The sequence below is a fragment of the Pteropus vampyrus genome, unplaced genomic scaffold (genome assembly GCF_000151845.1).
Source record: "Pteropus vampyrus isolate Shadow unplaced genomic scaffold, Pvam_2.0 Scaffold272, whole genome shotgun sequence".
Classification (NCBI taxonomy): Eukaryota; Metazoa; Chordata; class Mammalia; order Chiroptera; family Pteropodidae; genus Pteropus; species Pteropus vampyrus.
Genome location: NW_011889053.1, coordinates 1020657 through 1038527, shown reverse-complemented (window position 1 = coordinate 1038527; position 17871 = coordinate 1020657). Strand labels below are relative to the sequence as shown.

Here is a 17871-nt window from a genome sequence, read left to right as displayed (position 1 = left end):
TCCGGTTTTTGGCTACTGTGAATAACGCTCGTTTGAATTTTATTGACTATGCCTCCTGGAGGATTGTGCACTTAGGTTTCTCTTGATTATATACACCTAGGAGTGGAATTGTTCAGACATAAGAACTCATATGTCTTTAGTCTTGAGTGGAAATTTTGAAAGTGGTTTATGAGAATTCCTTTTGTTTCCCATCCTGCCAACACCACTTGGTGTTGTCAGCCACTTGTTATTGTTAGCCAGCACTGGTGGGTATAGAATGGTATTTCCTACTTTCAGTTTATATTTTTCTTTATCCTACATTAATAATTAGTGTTGTTAGTGTTCATGTACATCCTACATTAGTAATCAGTGTTGAAACCGATGAGCATCTTTTCATGTACTTATTTCTGGGTCATTTTGTTGTCTTTTATGAAATGCCTTTTTCTCCTGAGTTGTCTTTATTGATTTGTTGGAATCCTTTCTGTAGTCTAGAGTCAAACCTTCGCTAGTGGTATACTGCAAAATCTCTTTTGCTCCTGTGTCTTTTTGATAAACAGAAGTTCATATGATTAATGTTGGTAAACTAAATCTGTCTTGATGTTGAGTGCTTTTTATGTATGGTTTGAGAAATCTCTCTCTATCCTAGAACCTCTATTGAGTCGCCTTTCAGATTTTATTTTTACACTTGATTTTGTGTGTAATTTAATGTAGAGGTCAGGTTTCATGAGCATATCTTTCTTATTGTTTAACAAGCTTTGGAACTTTAGAATCAACTTGTCAATTTCCTTGCAGGCATTAAAAACGGGATTTTGGGGGGATTTGCAGGAATCTGTGGATAAATTTAGATCAACTTAATTTCTTTCAATAATATTTTATAGCTATCTGTTGAGGTCTTGAACATCTTTTATTAAATTTATTCTTAGGTATATTTGATATATTTGATGCAGTGGTAAACTGTCTTTTTAAAATTTCATTTATTGTTTGTTATTCTTGTACAAATACAATTTTTATATATTTACCCTTTGTTGGTTAAAGAAATTCCCTTTTATTTCTAATTGCCAAATACTTTTATTATGAATAGATGTTGAATTTTTACTAAATTTCTTTATTTAGCGAAATAATCACATCATTTTTTTCCTTTATTCCATTAATGTAAATTATGTTGATTTTCTAACATTAAGTCAACTTTGTGTTCATAAAATAAACCAAAATTGGTTGTGAGGTTACCCTTTTTTAATGTTAGATTATATGTTTGGTTTATATTTCATTAGTTTCTCCTTTTTCTTTATGTTCTTAATTTACTGGTCTTTTTCTAACATCTTGAAGTGGATACATAGTTCATTGTTTTTCTGCCTTTTTTTCAAATTATGTGTCTTATTAATCATGTAGTATGTTCGTTTTCATTCAAATACACATATTTCCCAATTTCTGTAAGTTATCCACACATATATTGCTTAATTTCCAAACATTAGAGAAAAATTTATAGGAGGCTATTCTCTACTTTATATTTTTAGTATTATTGATTATTGTAACTCATTTTTTTACAAGGTATTTTTGAGTTCAAAGCAGTAGTATAAAGACCAGGTATTTATACTTCTATTATTAACACACTTGAAGTCCATTGAAATGCTTAATTACAGTTGCGCTTTTTTAAAAAAATAATTTCATGTTCATAACACACTTGGACCCACCAGCCTTGAATTTTTTTAAACGAAAAACTGTAATTAGTGTACACGATTTAGGAAGATGGGAGGAGCCATCTGCTGCCTTTCAGTTTGGCTCACTGATTAAGCTAAAAGAAAACTTGGCTACCAAAAATATAGACTGTTCCGGAATTTTGAAGATAAGTTTATAAGTCCTAGGGCTATCATGAAATTTCTTACTATATGGCAAAGTCACAAGCAATATTTAGATCTACGGGACTCTCATAAAAGAACATATAATTTAGGGATTTCATCTTGTTTCCTGCTGTATCCATAAGACTTAAAAGGTTCCTGTCACAATATCTGTTGAATGAATGAATGAAACAACGGCTGAAATGAAGGCTGGTATCAATTACCGGTCAGTTAAACCCGGAGCAGGAGTTGAGATGTGCTCTTTAGCACTTGAGAACAGTTGTCATACCCTCCTTCTCACTGACTAGATCAAATCTAATTGGTAGCTGGCATTACATTTGCAACCATTCAGTGTAGAAGCGAACAGGTGTTAGTGTTTTGACTGCCTTTTTTTTCTAATCATGAGAAAAGTTGTAAGAATTATCTAGAATCTCCTTTGTATCTTTACCCAGCTCCCCCGGCTGTTAATACTGGCTTTATCTTTTTTCTCTATATACATTTTTTTCTTGCCTATTTGAAAGTAAATAGTGTTTTTTAAAAGCTACATTGAGTAACAGATTTACCACTAATATTATGCACATAAAAAATAATATGGCCCACAAATAAGGCTCATTTGTTGGCATGCACTGTTATCGAGTATATCATATTCCTGCACTCCGCTGTAAGGATGTAACACTTCTCACGATACTTCTACCAGGCACACTGCTTTGTTTTAGGCCAGACTGCATGCTGCTCAGATTTCTTTCCCCTCATTCATACAGGCTTCTTCGGCAGCCAGGCTTTGTTTATTGTCAGTTTTAACTACACCTTCATAGACACAGTGTTGTCATATAATAGTATTCTTTTTGCACAGGATTTTGCTAAAAAGAATGTGCATACTTTCTCAGCTGATATAATCACTGTCCCCGCACTCAGTTATGTAGCTGACCATAAAACTGTTTTGATAGTCTTAATTATTATTTTAAAGTTATGAGGGTTTTCAGGATTACCTTTAAAAGTTAAGAGTCTAAGTCTACTCTTCTGCCATCATTTCTTAGTTTCTGGTCCTACTAGGTGTTAATGCTTTGTCTTCTGCAGCTGGCAGAATGATGGAAGAGTAAAATGGGAGGGAGCGGTGGTGGCACTCGGCTTGGGAAGTTGACGGCCTTTACGGTTGGCTGGATGAAATCAGGCACGCCTGAGGTGGGCGGCTGGGATGGTGCTCTGCAGTTCTTGCGGGAAACCTTCCTGAGTGTGTGCTTGCTTCTCACGGAGATGGCGCATTGAGCAGAAAAAATAAACCAGAAATCTGGAGAAGCCAACATTTGGGCTGTATATGACAAAGATCAAATAGCCATAAAGAATTTAAAATAAAAATTCTTAAAATGAGCAAGAAGATGAACAAAAGGCACAATAGGTAACTAAATTCTTTTTAATTGTCATATGCATTTTATATATATGTATCTTAAAATTTGCCATCTTAACCATTAAGTGTGCAGCTCAGTGGCATTAAGTACCTTCACACTGTCGTGTGATCATCACCACCCTCCATGTCCAGAACGTTCCATTCTTCCCAAACTGAAATCTCTCCCCATTGGACAGTAATTCCCTGTTCTTCCTCCCCCAGCCCCTGGAGCCACCACTCTGCTTTCTGTCTCAGTGAATTTACCTGTTCTAGGTACTTCGTGTAATTGGACTCAGACAGCATGTGTTCTGTGCCCAGCTTATTTCACCTAGCCTAATGTTTTAAAGGTTCATCCATGAAGAAGCATGTATCAGCGTTTCCCCCCCTTTTAAGGTTGAATAACGTTCTCTCGAGTGTATACGCCACGTTTTGTGTGTTCATCTGTTGATGGATACTTGGGTTTCTACTTCTCAGTGAACATGCTACACCGAACGTAACTATATAGGTATCTGTTTGAGTCCGTTTTCAATTCTTTTGGGGTCTCTACCTAGGAGGGGAGCTGCTGGGTCATCAGGTAATTCTGTTTAACTTTTTGAGGAATTGCCTGTTTTCCTCAGCAGTTGCACCATTTTACGTTCCCAGCACCAGGTAAGGAGGTTCTAACATCTCCACATCCTCACCAACACTTACTGGTTTCCACGTTGTTGTTGTTGTGTGTGTTAGTATACTCCTCTCCTAGGTGCAAAGTGGTATCTCATGATTTTGATTTTCATTTCCCTAAGGACTGACGATGCTGAGCATCTTTTCATGTGCTTACTGGGCCATTCGTGTGTCTCCTTTGGAGAAATGTCTGTTCAAGTCCTTTACTCATTTTTAAGTGGGTTATTTGTCTTATTTGTTTGTTTGTTTAAGTTGTGGGGGTCATTTTTGCATTCTGGATATTAGTCCCTTATCAGATCTGATTTGCAAATATTTTCTCCAATTCTGTGGGTTCCCTTTTCACTCTGTTGATGTCCTTTGATGCATACGTTTTTGGTCCTGTGATACTCTTTTTCTCTATTTTTAGTTTGTGTTGTTGGTGTTATATCCTAGAATCCACCGTCAAATCCCAGGTCCTGAAAATTTATCCTTATGTTTTCTAATTTTTAAGCTTTTTATTATTATTATTTATGCCTACAGCACCTGGTCTTCCTAGGTGGTCTCCCATCCAAGTACTAACCAGGCCCGACCTTGCTTAGCTTCCGAGATCACACATCGGGCTTGTTCAGGGTGACATGGCCGTAGACCATGAACCATGGCTCCACTGGGGCACAAACCCAGGACCTTCTGCGTGTAAAGCAGATGTGCTAACCGCTGCATTATAGAACCATGTCCTGTTTTCTAATAATTTTATCGTTTTAGTTTTTTAACTTAATTTCACTGGGGTAGCATTGGTTAATAACATTATATTAAGATTCAGGTTCATCATTTTCTACTATGTTGTCTGTATGTTGCATTGTGTGCTCACCATCTAGTCTCCTTCCGTCACCATATATTTGACCCCCTTTACCCTCATCATCCTCACTACCCCTTTCTCCTCTGGTGACCACCATACTGTTCTTTGGGTCTTTGGGTCTGTGAGTTTGTTGTGTTTGTTCGTTTGTTGCTCTGTTTATATGCCACATTTGAATGAAGTCGTGGTTCTCATCATTTCTGTCTGACTGCTTAGCATGATACTCTCAAGATCCATCCATGTTGTCACAAATGGCAAGATTTCATCCTTTCTGATGTCCGAGTAGTATTCCGTTGTGTATATGTACCACATGTTCTTTATCCAGTCATCCCTGGAAGGATACTTTGGTTGTTTCCATGTCTTGGCTACTGTAGATAATGCTGCAGTGAATTTAGGGGTGCAGATGTCTTTTCAAGTTAGTGAGATTGCTGGGCCATGTGGTCGTTCCAGTTTTAACTCTTTGGGGGACCGCCACACTGTCACACTGGTATTGAAGTGGCCATACCAGTTTACATCTCACCAGCAGTGCACGAGAGTCTCCTTCTCTACATCCTCACCAACACTTGTCTCTTTTTGATAATGGCCATTCTGACAGGTGTGAGGAGACATCTCACTGTGGGTGTGATTTGCATCTCCCTGATGATTAGTGATGGTGAGCACCTTTCATGTACCTGTTGATCATCTGTATGTCTTCTCTAGAAAATGGTTATTTACATCTTTGGCTCATTTTTTAATTGGATTGTTTGAAATTTTTGCTGTTGAATTCTATGCATTCTTTATATGTTTTGGATATTAGCACCTTATCAGATTTGTGATTTGCAAATACTTTCTTGGTTCAGTAGGCTGCCTTTTCATTTCGTTGATGGTTTCCTTTGCTGTGCAGAAGCTTTTTAGTTTGATGTGGTCGCACTTGTTTATTGTTGCTTTTGTTGCTACTGCATTTGGTGTGATCCCATTTTTTTTCTTAAGCCACTTCAGGAGATGAATGTACTTTATAATGATATTAATCATCGCTTCAAGTTTGTTCTTATATTGTCAGCAATTATATGTTTTTGGAAATTTGGTCATCAGTAATGTTCTTTATTTGCCTGTTTCTTCACTTATATAACAGGGCAAAGTACTTTATAAAGTCCGCTGGAAAGGATACACGTCGGACGATGACACCTGGGAGCCAGAGGTCCACCTGGAGGACTGTAAAGAAGTGCTTCTTGAATTTAGGAAGAAAGTTGTGGATAACAAAGCTAAACCAGTCAAGAAAGACACTCAGGTATTGCATTTTATCACTTATTTTTTTCAGTACAATAAATTTATTGTAAATTTTACTGATATAAAGATTGCAATAAAGAATTCAAAACTATTAATAAAACATACAGTATTCCTGTTGCACATTCTGTACTGCCAATTAGTTCTCAAGATACTTCGTTGAGTTTTGCCAAACCTTCTGTAGCCAATCTATGACTGCAGTTGACAGACAAGTATGGTTTGGATGTGTTAGTGACTATTCCCCCTTTAAGTTAAGGGTAAGACGAAAGTTGGGGAGGGGAGACATGTTGACCCCTTGTCCGTGATGTAATAAGCGTCTTCGTTTTTGTATACCTGAGGAAAATTTTGTGTGCCATTCACATTATTACTACAGACATAATGCATGCTTTCATATTTAATCTACATTGTTAACAGATTTTCATAGCATTTCGGTTATTTACAGGTCTGGTTATCCAGGTCTTTTTTTCTTCTTCTGTACCCACCTCAGTCTTTAGCTGCTTGGTTGCAGTTGGTAGCTCTTCCTCATGGTGAAGAGGGACAGAGGGACAGAGGGACGGGACGGGACGGGACGGGACGGCAGGACTTCGGGCAGGTTAAGCGTCCGTCACTTTGGAAGAAGGTTTGACGGGCTAGAGAGAGAGATGATGTTAAAAGCAACGCAGGCTTTTCTCCTATGGACTTGTCCATGTTTTATCCTTGATTCTCATGTTCCACAAATAATTGGCTATATTTATTAATCTTGGAAGAATTTCCCATTTTACTTTACAATGTAAATTTCATTTATAACATCTATATAAATGGAACCAGCTCTTTTTTTTTTTTTTTCATTAGAGATAATTTTTAATACTGGCAGAGGTTCTTGAACTTAGAATATAGTGAAAATTTTACAAAGTGAAAATTTCTCACAAGAAACATTTTCTTATCTAAGTTTTTAAGGGCTGAATGTTGATCCTTTCTCTCTCTGCAATTTGAATTTCAGCCACACTTTTAAAAATAGTATTTTTTCAAATGACCAAACCAGCGTTTCGACCCAGTTTTTGCTGTGTGTGGTGGTAGCAGCAGCAGCAGCAGCAGTGACAGAGACGGCTTCTGTTTCTGGAGCTCTGGTGCCGTGGACGTGCCTGGCGCTGGGTCAGCGCTTCGTGTGGACAGGTGCAGCCGAGCTCCCAGCGGGCAGTGGGGGCCCAGCCGGCCACTGTGCTGTGGAGGGTCGCCTTTTGGTTTGGGCTGTAGCTTGATTTACACTGAGAGGAGTGAATTACGAGTTCTTAAAAATTATGTTACTGTGGCAGGGCCTTTAATAAATATGGTTTTTAAATTACTAAGCAAAATGCTTGGCACTTTAAAAGTTTTTGCAAAGGAAACCCTTCACAAAATGAGTTCAGGTAATAGTAGATGTTTTTCCCTAAAAATTTTTGCTATAGTTATATTTTACTTTTCTAGAATGGATGCCTACTCCTTCCCTGTTTCTTTCCCTAAAAATGCTCCCACAAACACAAATGCACAAGTTTTACTCAGTGATTGGTTCATATTACTCTCAAAATTTAGACTCTGTGATTGAAGTCTTCCTAAGGTGTATGTATTTCTCAATTTCTTACTTTCCTGTCTTGTTAGTCAGATAAGTTTGCTGAAACTTCTCCCAAAAAGTCTTGAAGAACTCTGGTTTCATTACCCCTTTATTTCACTTTATCAAGCCTCCAGTTAAACGCATCTTGCAACTCTCTTGATTTAAAATTAGTGATGATGACTGGTGTGCTTGAGGCATACTCTTAAACTTAAAAATCCTTATCCTAATTTTAGAAAGATACTTCCCCACTTTAAACTCTCTTTTTATAAGCTACCCTCACTATTTCATAAATAATTTAAAATTGCAGGTCCTAATAACATTTCAGATCTTCATAAGACCAAAATCTCCATTACCTGTATCAAGTTAGCTTTCTCATGCATTCTCTCGTTATGTTTCTGTAACTTTTTGGCCTAATCACTGAGGTGGTGTCAGTGGACAGAAATGTGGCAGAAATACCACTAGTCGCTGACCTGCTTCCCCCTTAGCAAAAGAAGTTTTGAAATTCAAAGGCTCTTGTGATTCTTTGACAATAGAGAGAGAGAGAGTAGGAGAAAACTGCTTTGTTCCTTTCTTTGCGTTCATACAAGCAGCATGTGTGCTGCCTATGAAAATCGTGATATTTCCCCATCACCAAAGTTTTTGTCTTAGAGAGATTTTACTATGTAGCATCTGTAAGAATATTTGATTTTTTACTTTTTCTTCTTAATTCTGGGAACACTGCTTGCTTAGGACTTAACACCATAAGTTAGAAACGGTTTCTAAAATAATCCCAAAATGGTTGTTAATATCATTTACTAGAAAATATACATGATGCAGAAATAGTATTTGTTCATTAAAATACTTTTTATTATTTAGAGTATGGATACCCTTTTATCTTTATGCTGATCTTCAGGTGTTTCAAACTAAAAATAAAATTGAGGTGCTTTTTAACATTCATTATGTGCAATATGGTCCAGTCCTTCCTTCATTTTTAATGGACTGAAAATGTACAAATAAGGCAGCCACTGGCCTGCCTTGCACGTGACGGCTGACATATGACACAGGCGAGTTTCCACTGTACTGTTACAGCAACATTTTTACTGTTTTTACCTTCCTGGGTTTTTTTTTTTTTTCCTTGTTTAGGCAAAGCTTTTTTTCTGGTAAATATAGAACTTCGTATGTGGGCCAGACCTTTATATGGCCAGTTACAGAGAGATTGGTAAAATCTGGCCTTCGATCTTCAGGTGCCTTGGCAAGCTGTACATATATGATTTTTATTTTTTAAGGGCAGTACCATATACCAAGGATTTTGCCTTCTGCTTTTTAAAAATATAATAATAATTTTTTTTATCAGTGTATCTTTTGATCAGTAAACAAATATGTTTTTTAAAAAATCAGGAAACAGTCGCCTGTCGTCTACTGCTCAGTAAAGAGATAAGTTCACCTTTAAGATTCAAAGATCGCTTTGACGGGGTGTAGGGTAGCTTTTTTGAAATACTTGTGTTTGTTTAAAGTGTGGCTATAGAATAATAACTACATACACCCTTTTAATGTAAAATGAATTAGAATTTGCCCATCCAAATAAACATTTTTAAGAGTGTACATTTTATAAAGTAAATTTGTTCCAATAGTGCCGTGGCCCAAAATGATTTAAAATTTTTCTTTTGGAATTGTCTTCCTGAGAATTGCTAATGTCATGCAAGAAACTAATTTCTAGTGACATCTCTTCTTTCAGTCACAGCGGTTCTCAAAGGCGGTAGGGGCTCTGTGAGTGCAGGGGTGCACTTCCGGAAGAGCCTGGCGGGGGTGCTGCGCTGGGAAGCCCTCATGATTTCCACAGGCAGTCACCTGGGGAGAGGTGGCCTGGGGCATATACTGTGCACTCCACACATGCGTCACCGCTTTGTCATGCCCTCGTGTTCCCGAGGACGGGGGTCACATAAGCAGAGTGACATGAATTGCCTGGGTCAGCCCCAGTTCACACCTGTTGCCTTGGTATTGTTATTAATAGAGCCGTTTCATTTTCAGAGTTGTCCTGATTGGGGTTATAAATAATATGTCAGACTATTAAAATGAGTAAGAAGACAGGTTGCTAGCACACGGGAAGTGTTCAGACTCGGGTATGGGGACTTAAGTCTCTGTTGTGATTATAGTTACTTTTAAAGTTAACACATTCCTTTCCGTCACCTAATACCTGTTATTTGATGGCAGACAATAACTGTTCATCAAGTGGCAGCTAATCTTTTAATGTCTTGACTTCATTGAATCTGGCCAAGGATCCCCAGATGGATTCATTTGAAACATAGTATTCTGATGCCTAAAATCAAACTGCTACATTTACTCCCGGCTGAAGCAACCCATTGTCTGTGTAAAACCCACAGATGGTAACGAACTACCTTGGGGAACAGTCTTGGTGGCCAGAGAAAAGTCTTCTCTTGCAGTTATCTGCTTAGGAGCCAGCACTGGAACACTTCACAGATGACTATGGTGGGGGGTGGGGCATTAGAAGGATCAGGCGCTTACAGGGGACTCTGCCAACTGTTGTGGTGACAGTTATAACAACCAGCAAGCAGAGCAGGGGACATTGCTGGTGCACTGCTGCAGTGATTAGAGATCAGCGTCAGGTTTGCCATCCCCATTCTTCTCCATTCTGCGGTAAGTTCTGCAGTTATTCGCATGTTTCTTTACTTGCAGTAGGTTCCCTGGGTGTATTTAGTGTTAAATTTACTTGGATTCTTTTGTTTCTCTTCTCTGTGGTTATATTATCAGTTTGATAAGCAGGTTGGTTTATTTGCTAACTAAGCGCCTCTTTCCTCCCTGCCTTCCCTCTCCCTCCTTGTCTAACTCACGTTCGCTTGGCCCCAGACAGCACGAGTTTGAACTTCACAGGTCCACTTCCATGCACATATTTTCCAGTAAACACACAGCCAGCCGGACTCAGCTTTGGCAGTCCGCAGGCGTGGAGGGCACTTGTATGTGGTGGTCTCGCCCCTTTGACATGCAGGACTTGAGCAGCCGTGGGGGTTTGTATCTGCGGGGTTGGCCCCCACACCCCTGCCCGGCACACGGTCGCCGTCGGTAACAGACCGGTGGCGGGGTTGAGGTTTGGGTGCTGCCTCTGCTCATTCCACATAAACAGTGAAATGTAATAGCAAGTTTAAGGACATTTGGGGACCCAGAGTTTTTTTTAAATACCCTTGTGTTTGGATTGGTAACTACTTTTTTGACAACCAAGAAAGTTCTATTATACAAATTACTTTCTTGGTGTTTTTGCAAATTTTGGAAGTTCAAATGAACAGCTACCCACCGGTACACAAGACCATTCATGTCTGCCATAGTTTGGGGCCTTCAGCAGCTGTGTTTATCTGCTTTTCGAAACTGAGGTTTATCGCCACTCCCCAGGCCTATTTGTTAGATCAAAGTGATAGTATACCACTTCCGCTTAGGTGAGTGATTTTAAGGAGTTGAGAAACCACTTGAGAAAAACATTTCTACTGGATTTCTTAGTGCTACTTTTCTAAACCTTTTAAATTACTATGTTAATGGGCATTTAAATCTTTTCTGTTTTGTAGAGACTCTCTTTAAGTAATGACATATTTGAGGCGAACTCTGATAGCGATCAGCAAAGTGAGACAAAGGAAGATACTTCTCCAAAGAAGAAAAAGAAAAAGTTAAGGCAGCGAGAAGAGCCGAGCCCAGATGCGGGGAAGAAGAAGAAGGCCAAGACCGGGAAGCTCCGAGAGCGGGCCAGGCTGGACCTGGAGAGCACCCCGGAGAGCTCGGGGTTCGATCTGAGGACAAAGAAGAGGATCTCGGAAGCCAAAGAAGAACCAAAGGAACCCAAGAAGCCCAAAAAAGATGACGTAAAAGAAGCCAAGGAATTGAAGAAAGTTAAAAAGGGCGAAGTAAGAGATTCAAAGGCTAAAATAAGAGAAGATTCCAAAGAAAACAGAAAAACAAAGAAAGAGAGGGGTGCGGACTCTCAGTTGGACTTGGAATCAAGTGTACTTAACGAGCCCTCTTCCCAGGAGGGGGACAATGATGAGTCCCAGCCTTCCAACCGAGAGGAGAAACCGAGGGCTAGAGGCGCGAAGGAGAAAGCCGGGCTGGACGCGGGGCCGGACGCTGTGTCAGAGAGCCCGCGGGACGATGCGGGCAGCATGGAGGAGGAGGGCAACAGCAGGGGGAAGGGGGCCAAGAAGAGGCCCCGCAGGGCTGAGGAGCCACGGGGCCGTGCAGGCCCGGAGAACGGCCAGTGCCCTGGCCGGCGACACACGTGCAAGACACCCCGCGGCCAGGAGCGCAGCCGGAGCGTGGAGGCCGAGGCGCCCAGGAGCTGGCGGGCGGGCAGCTCAGCCGAGGACGTGAGTACGCGGGTGGGGACGTGAGTATGGGGACGCGAGTATGCGGCCGGAGATGGCCCGGCCAGCCAGCGTCCCTCTGCGCAGGGAATGCCACGCCGTGTTCTTTCGTGACCGCGGCGTCACTGTGGGCTTGGCGTGTCCCCAGCTCACACGCTTCGCATCGTCCCCCACAGTCTTAAGACACCGCGTTTTACTTAGATGAGAGTACACGCAGCACACTAACCTCCTAGGCCTTTTAGTTGTTACAGAAATACAAAAATTCCTTTATATAGCTTTTCAAACGAAGTATTTTCTACATTATGAAAGTATTCACACATGCAGTATTTTTCAGGGGCTATAAAAACAATTTTTTTATCCATTATTCCTAGTTTTGTGGATTTATCTTAAGGAAATCATTTTAAAGGAGAAAGAGCTGTGTATACAAAGATATTTAGGGCAGTGTTTCCTAAAATTAATACCAGCCTCGCCATGAGGGAAGTGGCTAAGAAATTGTATCTACTTGGGAAATATTACATAGCCATAGAAATACTAATTATGGGGTTAATGTAGTAAAATTACAAGAGTTTACAAAATTTTATGGTGAAGAAACTATACGTACTTAAGAACACAGCCATGTAAAAATGTGCAGTATAAATAAAAGTGAATTTTAAACAGTTATCTGTGCAAAATGATAAAGATCAGGAGGCAGTGTGTGCAGAAATAAAAATAGCCACGTTTGGTGGTAGGACTGCAAGGTGAAGTTTTCGGAATTTTCTTTATTCTTAATAATAAAATTACTAAGAGAAACCTGAGGAAACCAGCGTTGGTTTTGAATTTACTGTTTTGTAAATGCCGTGGGTAAGAGGTGACGTCAACTGACAAAGCAGCAGATGTGAAACAAGATTGCGTCACAGTGGCCAGGAACCTGTGTTTCCAGTTTTCAGATGTTTGGTATCAGTTCTTATCTGTACCTGTTTTGGGTCTTACATGTGTTTCTTTCAGGAGAAAGAGACCAAAAAAAATGAACCCAAAGAAAAATACCAGAGAAAGCATGATTTGGACAAGGAAGAAAAAGGCCGCAGGGAGCCAAAGGGATTGAAGAGTGAGTGCGAACTCTGACCTTTATCTTTGCCACCTTTATACAAGGGGTTCAGTTCACTTGTGGCTGTCTCGTCCCTAACCTGCAGTGTCACAGAACTGGGAAACTCTCTTCCCTGGGCAGTTTAGAACCTTACGCTCCTTCAGTTGAACCCATTTCCGTAGGTTATTATATAACAGTTTGTGTTGTTTCTAGCAGTCATTTTTCCCTTCTCTTCGCCTTTTCTCTTTTTGAGTATGATGACGGAATTCGTTAGACTTACAGAAACAGGACGTTAACTACGGCAGAAAACTAAATGTCTCCTGTATAGTGGATGCTGCATGAAACTGCTGTTTAATGTGGCTGTTGTATTTAGCCTCGTGTCGTTTGCGTAAACGCCGTGTTGACTGTGCGCTTTGGGTCACGTCACGAGGCACCGTAACTGAGGACCGTAACGCGCGGTACTGGAACGAGGTGCTTCATCAGACATCTCCCGCCGCGGTGTTCGAATAAGCCCCAGTGGATCCGTTAGTTCACACATCCTAAGACAGTCCTCGGGTTTTCTTCCAAAAGCTGTGTGTGACTGAAATGGCATCAGAAGGAGACGCGGCTCTGTGCCTTGGCTGGAACCCAGGAGTGAGTGGCAGGGAGGTGGAGGCCATCGTCTGGGTGGGTCGTGCATAAAGCGAGTGCAATTTAAAGACTAAGTGTGTAAAGTAATACAACAGTTTAAAGCATCTACTATTCAAAGAGTGACAGGAGAGGAGATTCAAAATATTGTTTAACTGGTTAACTTTTTCTTCTCTCTACTGTCTTGTGCGTCAACTTCAGGTACATTTTTATTGTGTCTGTGTAGTCCTCCTCCACCTTCGTTCCATTCCATCGGAAGGGCACGACCAAGGTCTGGTTTTCAATGTCCCCTGCTAGTAGAACTGAGCTACTCTGCTTGCGGAGTTTACGGTGGGGTCTTGCCCCTTCGTTCTGCTCTGCCCCTTTTGGGGTTTATGGCAGACCTCGTGCTTTGCCAGTCTTTTTCGCTTTTGGCTTTAGTTAAAAGTTGAGTGGGTTTTCCCAGGTGCACAGACAATGAGCTGGCATGGCACCCTCCATTCCCCCCACTTGCCACCATAAGTTACCTTTGTACCAGGTTAGCTTCAGGATACCACCGTAGCTGTTGTCCTCAGCAGGCCCTTATCAAACTATATTTGTGGGTCTGTTTTTTAGTTAGTTATTTTTGTTCCTTAGATTCTGCATATAAGTGAAATGGTATATATCTTTCTCTAACTTACTTCACTCAGCATAACCTTTAGGTCCATTCATGTCATTGTAAATGGTAGGATTTCATACAGCGGTACAATTTATTTCATTGTATTTATGAACCATAACTTCCTTAAGGAAAGTACATGTTTCTTTAACACGAACCCAGATTTTTGATTACAGCAGAAATTTGACTCCTATTATCAATTTTTTTTCACTAGCATTTAAGGAAATCAGAAACGCGTTTGACTTCTTTAAATTAACTCCAGAAGAAAAAAATGATTTTTCTGAGAATAATCAGAAAAGAGAAGAAATACCAGTGGATTATAAAATCGCAGAAGATCACAAAAACAAGGAAAACAAGCAGGAACTTAAAGAAAGGAGAAATACGAGAGATGAGACTGACACCTGGGCATACATCGCCGCAGAGGGCGATCAGGAAGTGGCAGACAGCGGATACCAAGCAGACGAGAATTGCGGTGAGTGTGTCTGATCACTACAGTGTTTCAGGGTGATGAACCATGTCATTTCAGCCTCCTCATCCATCTCTCCTACCACCATTCTGATCTCAAGATCAGAAAGTAGTGGCATTGGAGATTTTGTCTCCTGAATAAGTTCACTTTTCTGTTGAAAACTTAGGAATTCTGTGATTTCTGAATTGATCACAAATATTTTCTGAGTCCTGTGCTCAGAACATTTAGAAATTATAACGCTTTCCAGTTTTGTACCTTTCCCACACTTGTCAAGTAGCCCGATTGGGTATCTTACTAGATTTCTTTCAGAAAATTATCAAATGCAGACTGACTGTGTTCCGGCCTTTTAACTTTGCGGTAAATGGCACGTCCTAAATCAGACGGTGTATCTCTCTCGGGTGTGCTGGGATCGGCTGCGAAGGAGGGAGGGTGGTGTGTGGAGCGCAGGGCACACCAGCTGTGGGACGGAGTGCACGCGTGGACTCACACGGGGGCGTGGCAAACACGAGGCTGGTCTGGGGGAGCAGGTGAAGGGAATCACTAAATGCTTCGCAACCCGTGGTGCAGGCCACGCAAGAGGGATCCCAGGTTAAGGTGATGGTTCCCCAAATCAGTAACGACTCTCCCTGCCAGGAGCCCCGAGGGCTGGACTAGTGACGTGTCAACTCTTCTGGGCTTGGCGTGGGTTCACTCGGCGTTCACTGTATCCTTGTGTGCATGAATGAAGGTGACACGTGAGCAGACTCGTCGCGTAGGAACACATTCTGTTTGGGTAATGGCTCAGGAGCCCCCTTTTGAGGCAGTGACGATGTCTAAGGCCATCCTATTTCGGAGGACAGTTTTCTCATTAGGGACATTTCAGTACTCAGCAAGGACTGGCTGGGGGTTCACTTGGAGCTTCTGTATGTGCTGTGACATCCTTCAAGGGAGTAGAGGGGACAGGCGGCAGGTAGTCACCCAGGGGGAAGCAGACGTGCCACCTGGCAGCCTTGGGAGCCTGGGCTGGCTGGGATCCACTGCCCTCTCCGGTCCTCGGGTGCAGGGTGTCCCCACAGGTCCAGGTATGGCAGGACAGCGGGACCCCTGTGGAGACTGTGGTTCCCCTCACTGGGGTGCCAGCGACAGCTCCGTGCCGTCAGCAGCACAGCACCGTGGCGCACAGGGCGAGTTGGGGCAGGGGCGTCTCCGTGACTCCTGTATTGTGTGGCATTAGGTACCTTGGCAGTCCGCAGTCTGTCACATGGGCAGCAGGGCCACTAGCTGGAACACATGGAGCCTGGGCCGGTACAGCGGTGCCACTGGCTGCCAGGGTTCCCCAGTCAGCTTGCTCTCTACACCCCTTCTTCCTCCTCCCACCCCGTGCCTGCGGGTTATGAGGAGCTGGGACCTCCACCCAGTGTCACGCTCTTCCCCAATCTGGTGCATTCTGACCTCTGACCTCTGACCCCGACCCTCGTCTGATCACCAGGCTCTGTAGGTGGCACACACCTTCTCCAGGCCTCTAGTGCTGGCAGTCTGGTTGGCATGGTGACAGGGAAGGCTAGACTCAGGGACACACAAACACAGGCATGCACGTGCCAGTTTATCACTGGTTGGGGACTTGGAAGATGGCAGTTGCCTTGGGCATTGATTAGTGCACACAGGACATGCTGTTTGTCGCTGCATTAGCCGGTTACTACGTGTCAGGGGCAGTGCGCCATCCCAGCCGGGCTTAGTCATGGTCACCCACCCCTTAGCGTCCCACAGTCCCTTTAGGACAGCCCAGCTGTCACTGCAGAGGGTCCATGGCCGGGGTTCCCGAGTGCTGGGCTGTGTGGTGCCTGCCTGTGTGGACGGGCTGCCCCCATGAGACCAGCTGTCCTCTGGGCACCCGCTTCGTCTCAGAGGCCTCTGCGCTATAGCAAGTCTTGTGCTCAGCACACGGAGTCAGCCCTTCGGACCCAAAAACAGGACAGGTGACAAGTGGCCACGCAGGTCCATGGTGAGCTCTTGGTAGGCAGCTCTGCAGATGGTTACTCAGCCCTGTCTCCTAGACCGTGTTCCCTCCTCGTGTGACCTCTGTCCTGCTTCCCACTGCTGCGAGTGGCTCCTGGTCTGTGATGTGTCCCCTCACAGCTACTGTGAACGGTATGCCTTCTGCATGTGACTTACTCTGTTAGCTGCCTTTACTGTCACCACTGCTGTATTCAGAGAATGGCAGCAGCAGTTTTCTGTAACTTCCCCAAAACTCACAGCCACCATGGACCTGAGATTGAACTGTCCCCATGCTCTAGGCAGCAGAGCAGTGCTGGTCACAATTGGGAGTTTGGGGAAAACTTTGTATGGTGCGCGTCTTTTATAAACTCCATTTCTGTAGCAAGGTTAACTGCCTGGCATCTGTAGTTTCAGGAATTGGTTTTAAATGAAAGTCCTTTAACTGCCATCATCAAATGTCTGTGCTTTGAAGTCACTGTGACTGACTCCCATGTGAGTTCAGCCCAGCCACTCTGCACTGCCGGTAGGGAGTGAGCACATGGGTCGGACATGTGGGCGGAGGCTGGCACTAGTTTTACGATGGGCGCAGTGGGCAGTCAGGGACTCGGCAGAGAGGGCTTCCTGGAGGAGGGGTGGGGCTGAGTCTGGACTGGGTCCACAGGACTGGTTTACACATTGCGAATGAAGTTACCTACACAAATGACTGCAAGCAGTGTATGCAGGAAGGGTGGCCAGACGGTGGAATGCCAGCGAGTCCCCTCACTGACCTCTCTCTCCCTTTGAGCTCCTTGGCTGTGCCCTCATATTCGGACCTCACCGTTTACAGTTAGTGGGTCATCTCTTAATCTCTGTGCCTGTGAAGCACCGTGACTTCTAAATATGGATAGTTCATGTCACTTCCCAAAGAAATTCAGAAGTGTCATTAAAGACTCCGCTACACAAGGACACGTGTTAAAGGTGTTTGTAAAGTGTTGGTTAAGACACCACAAATTGAATAAAGCAGCACTGTGTTTCTCTGTATCCAGAAAAATGTTAAGGCTCTTCTGTGTTCCAGACGGCAAGCAGCAGGTTCTGAGTTTGGGCATGGACCTCCAGCTGGAGTGGATGAGACTGGAGGATTTTCAGAAGCATCTTGCTGGGGAAGATGAGACTTTCACTCCAGCAGATGCAGTTCCGAGCAGTGAGTAGTATGGGGGGGTGTGGCGATCCTTTCCATGACTGCGTACAGAACATTTAATTTATCGTCT

General features: G+C 42.7%; 1 protein-coding gene and 1 pseudogene across 1 annotated transcript in view; one reads left to right on the top strand and one right to left on the bottom strand.

The window, feature by feature from the left end:
* The window catches only part of MPHOSPH8 (M-phase phosphoprotein 8), a 29231-nt gene that overhangs the window by 2267 nt on the left and 9093 nt on the right, over positions 1 to 17871 (top strand). The window contains exons 2-6 of the mRNA XM_011375488.2: positions 5802 to 5957; positions 11072 to 11863; positions 12845 to 12944; positions 14399 to 14656; positions 17679 to 17811. Of these exons, the coding sequence (XP_011373790.1) occupies positions 5802 to 5957; positions 11072 to 11863; positions 12845 to 12944; positions 14399 to 14656; positions 17679 to 17811 (1439 nt within the window). The remainder of the gene's footprint in view (positions 1 to 5801; positions 5958 to 11071; positions 11864 to 12844; positions 12945 to 14398; positions 14657 to 17678; positions 17812 to 17871) is intronic.
* LOC111729635 lies at positions 4369 to 4484 on the bottom strand (annotated as a pseudogene).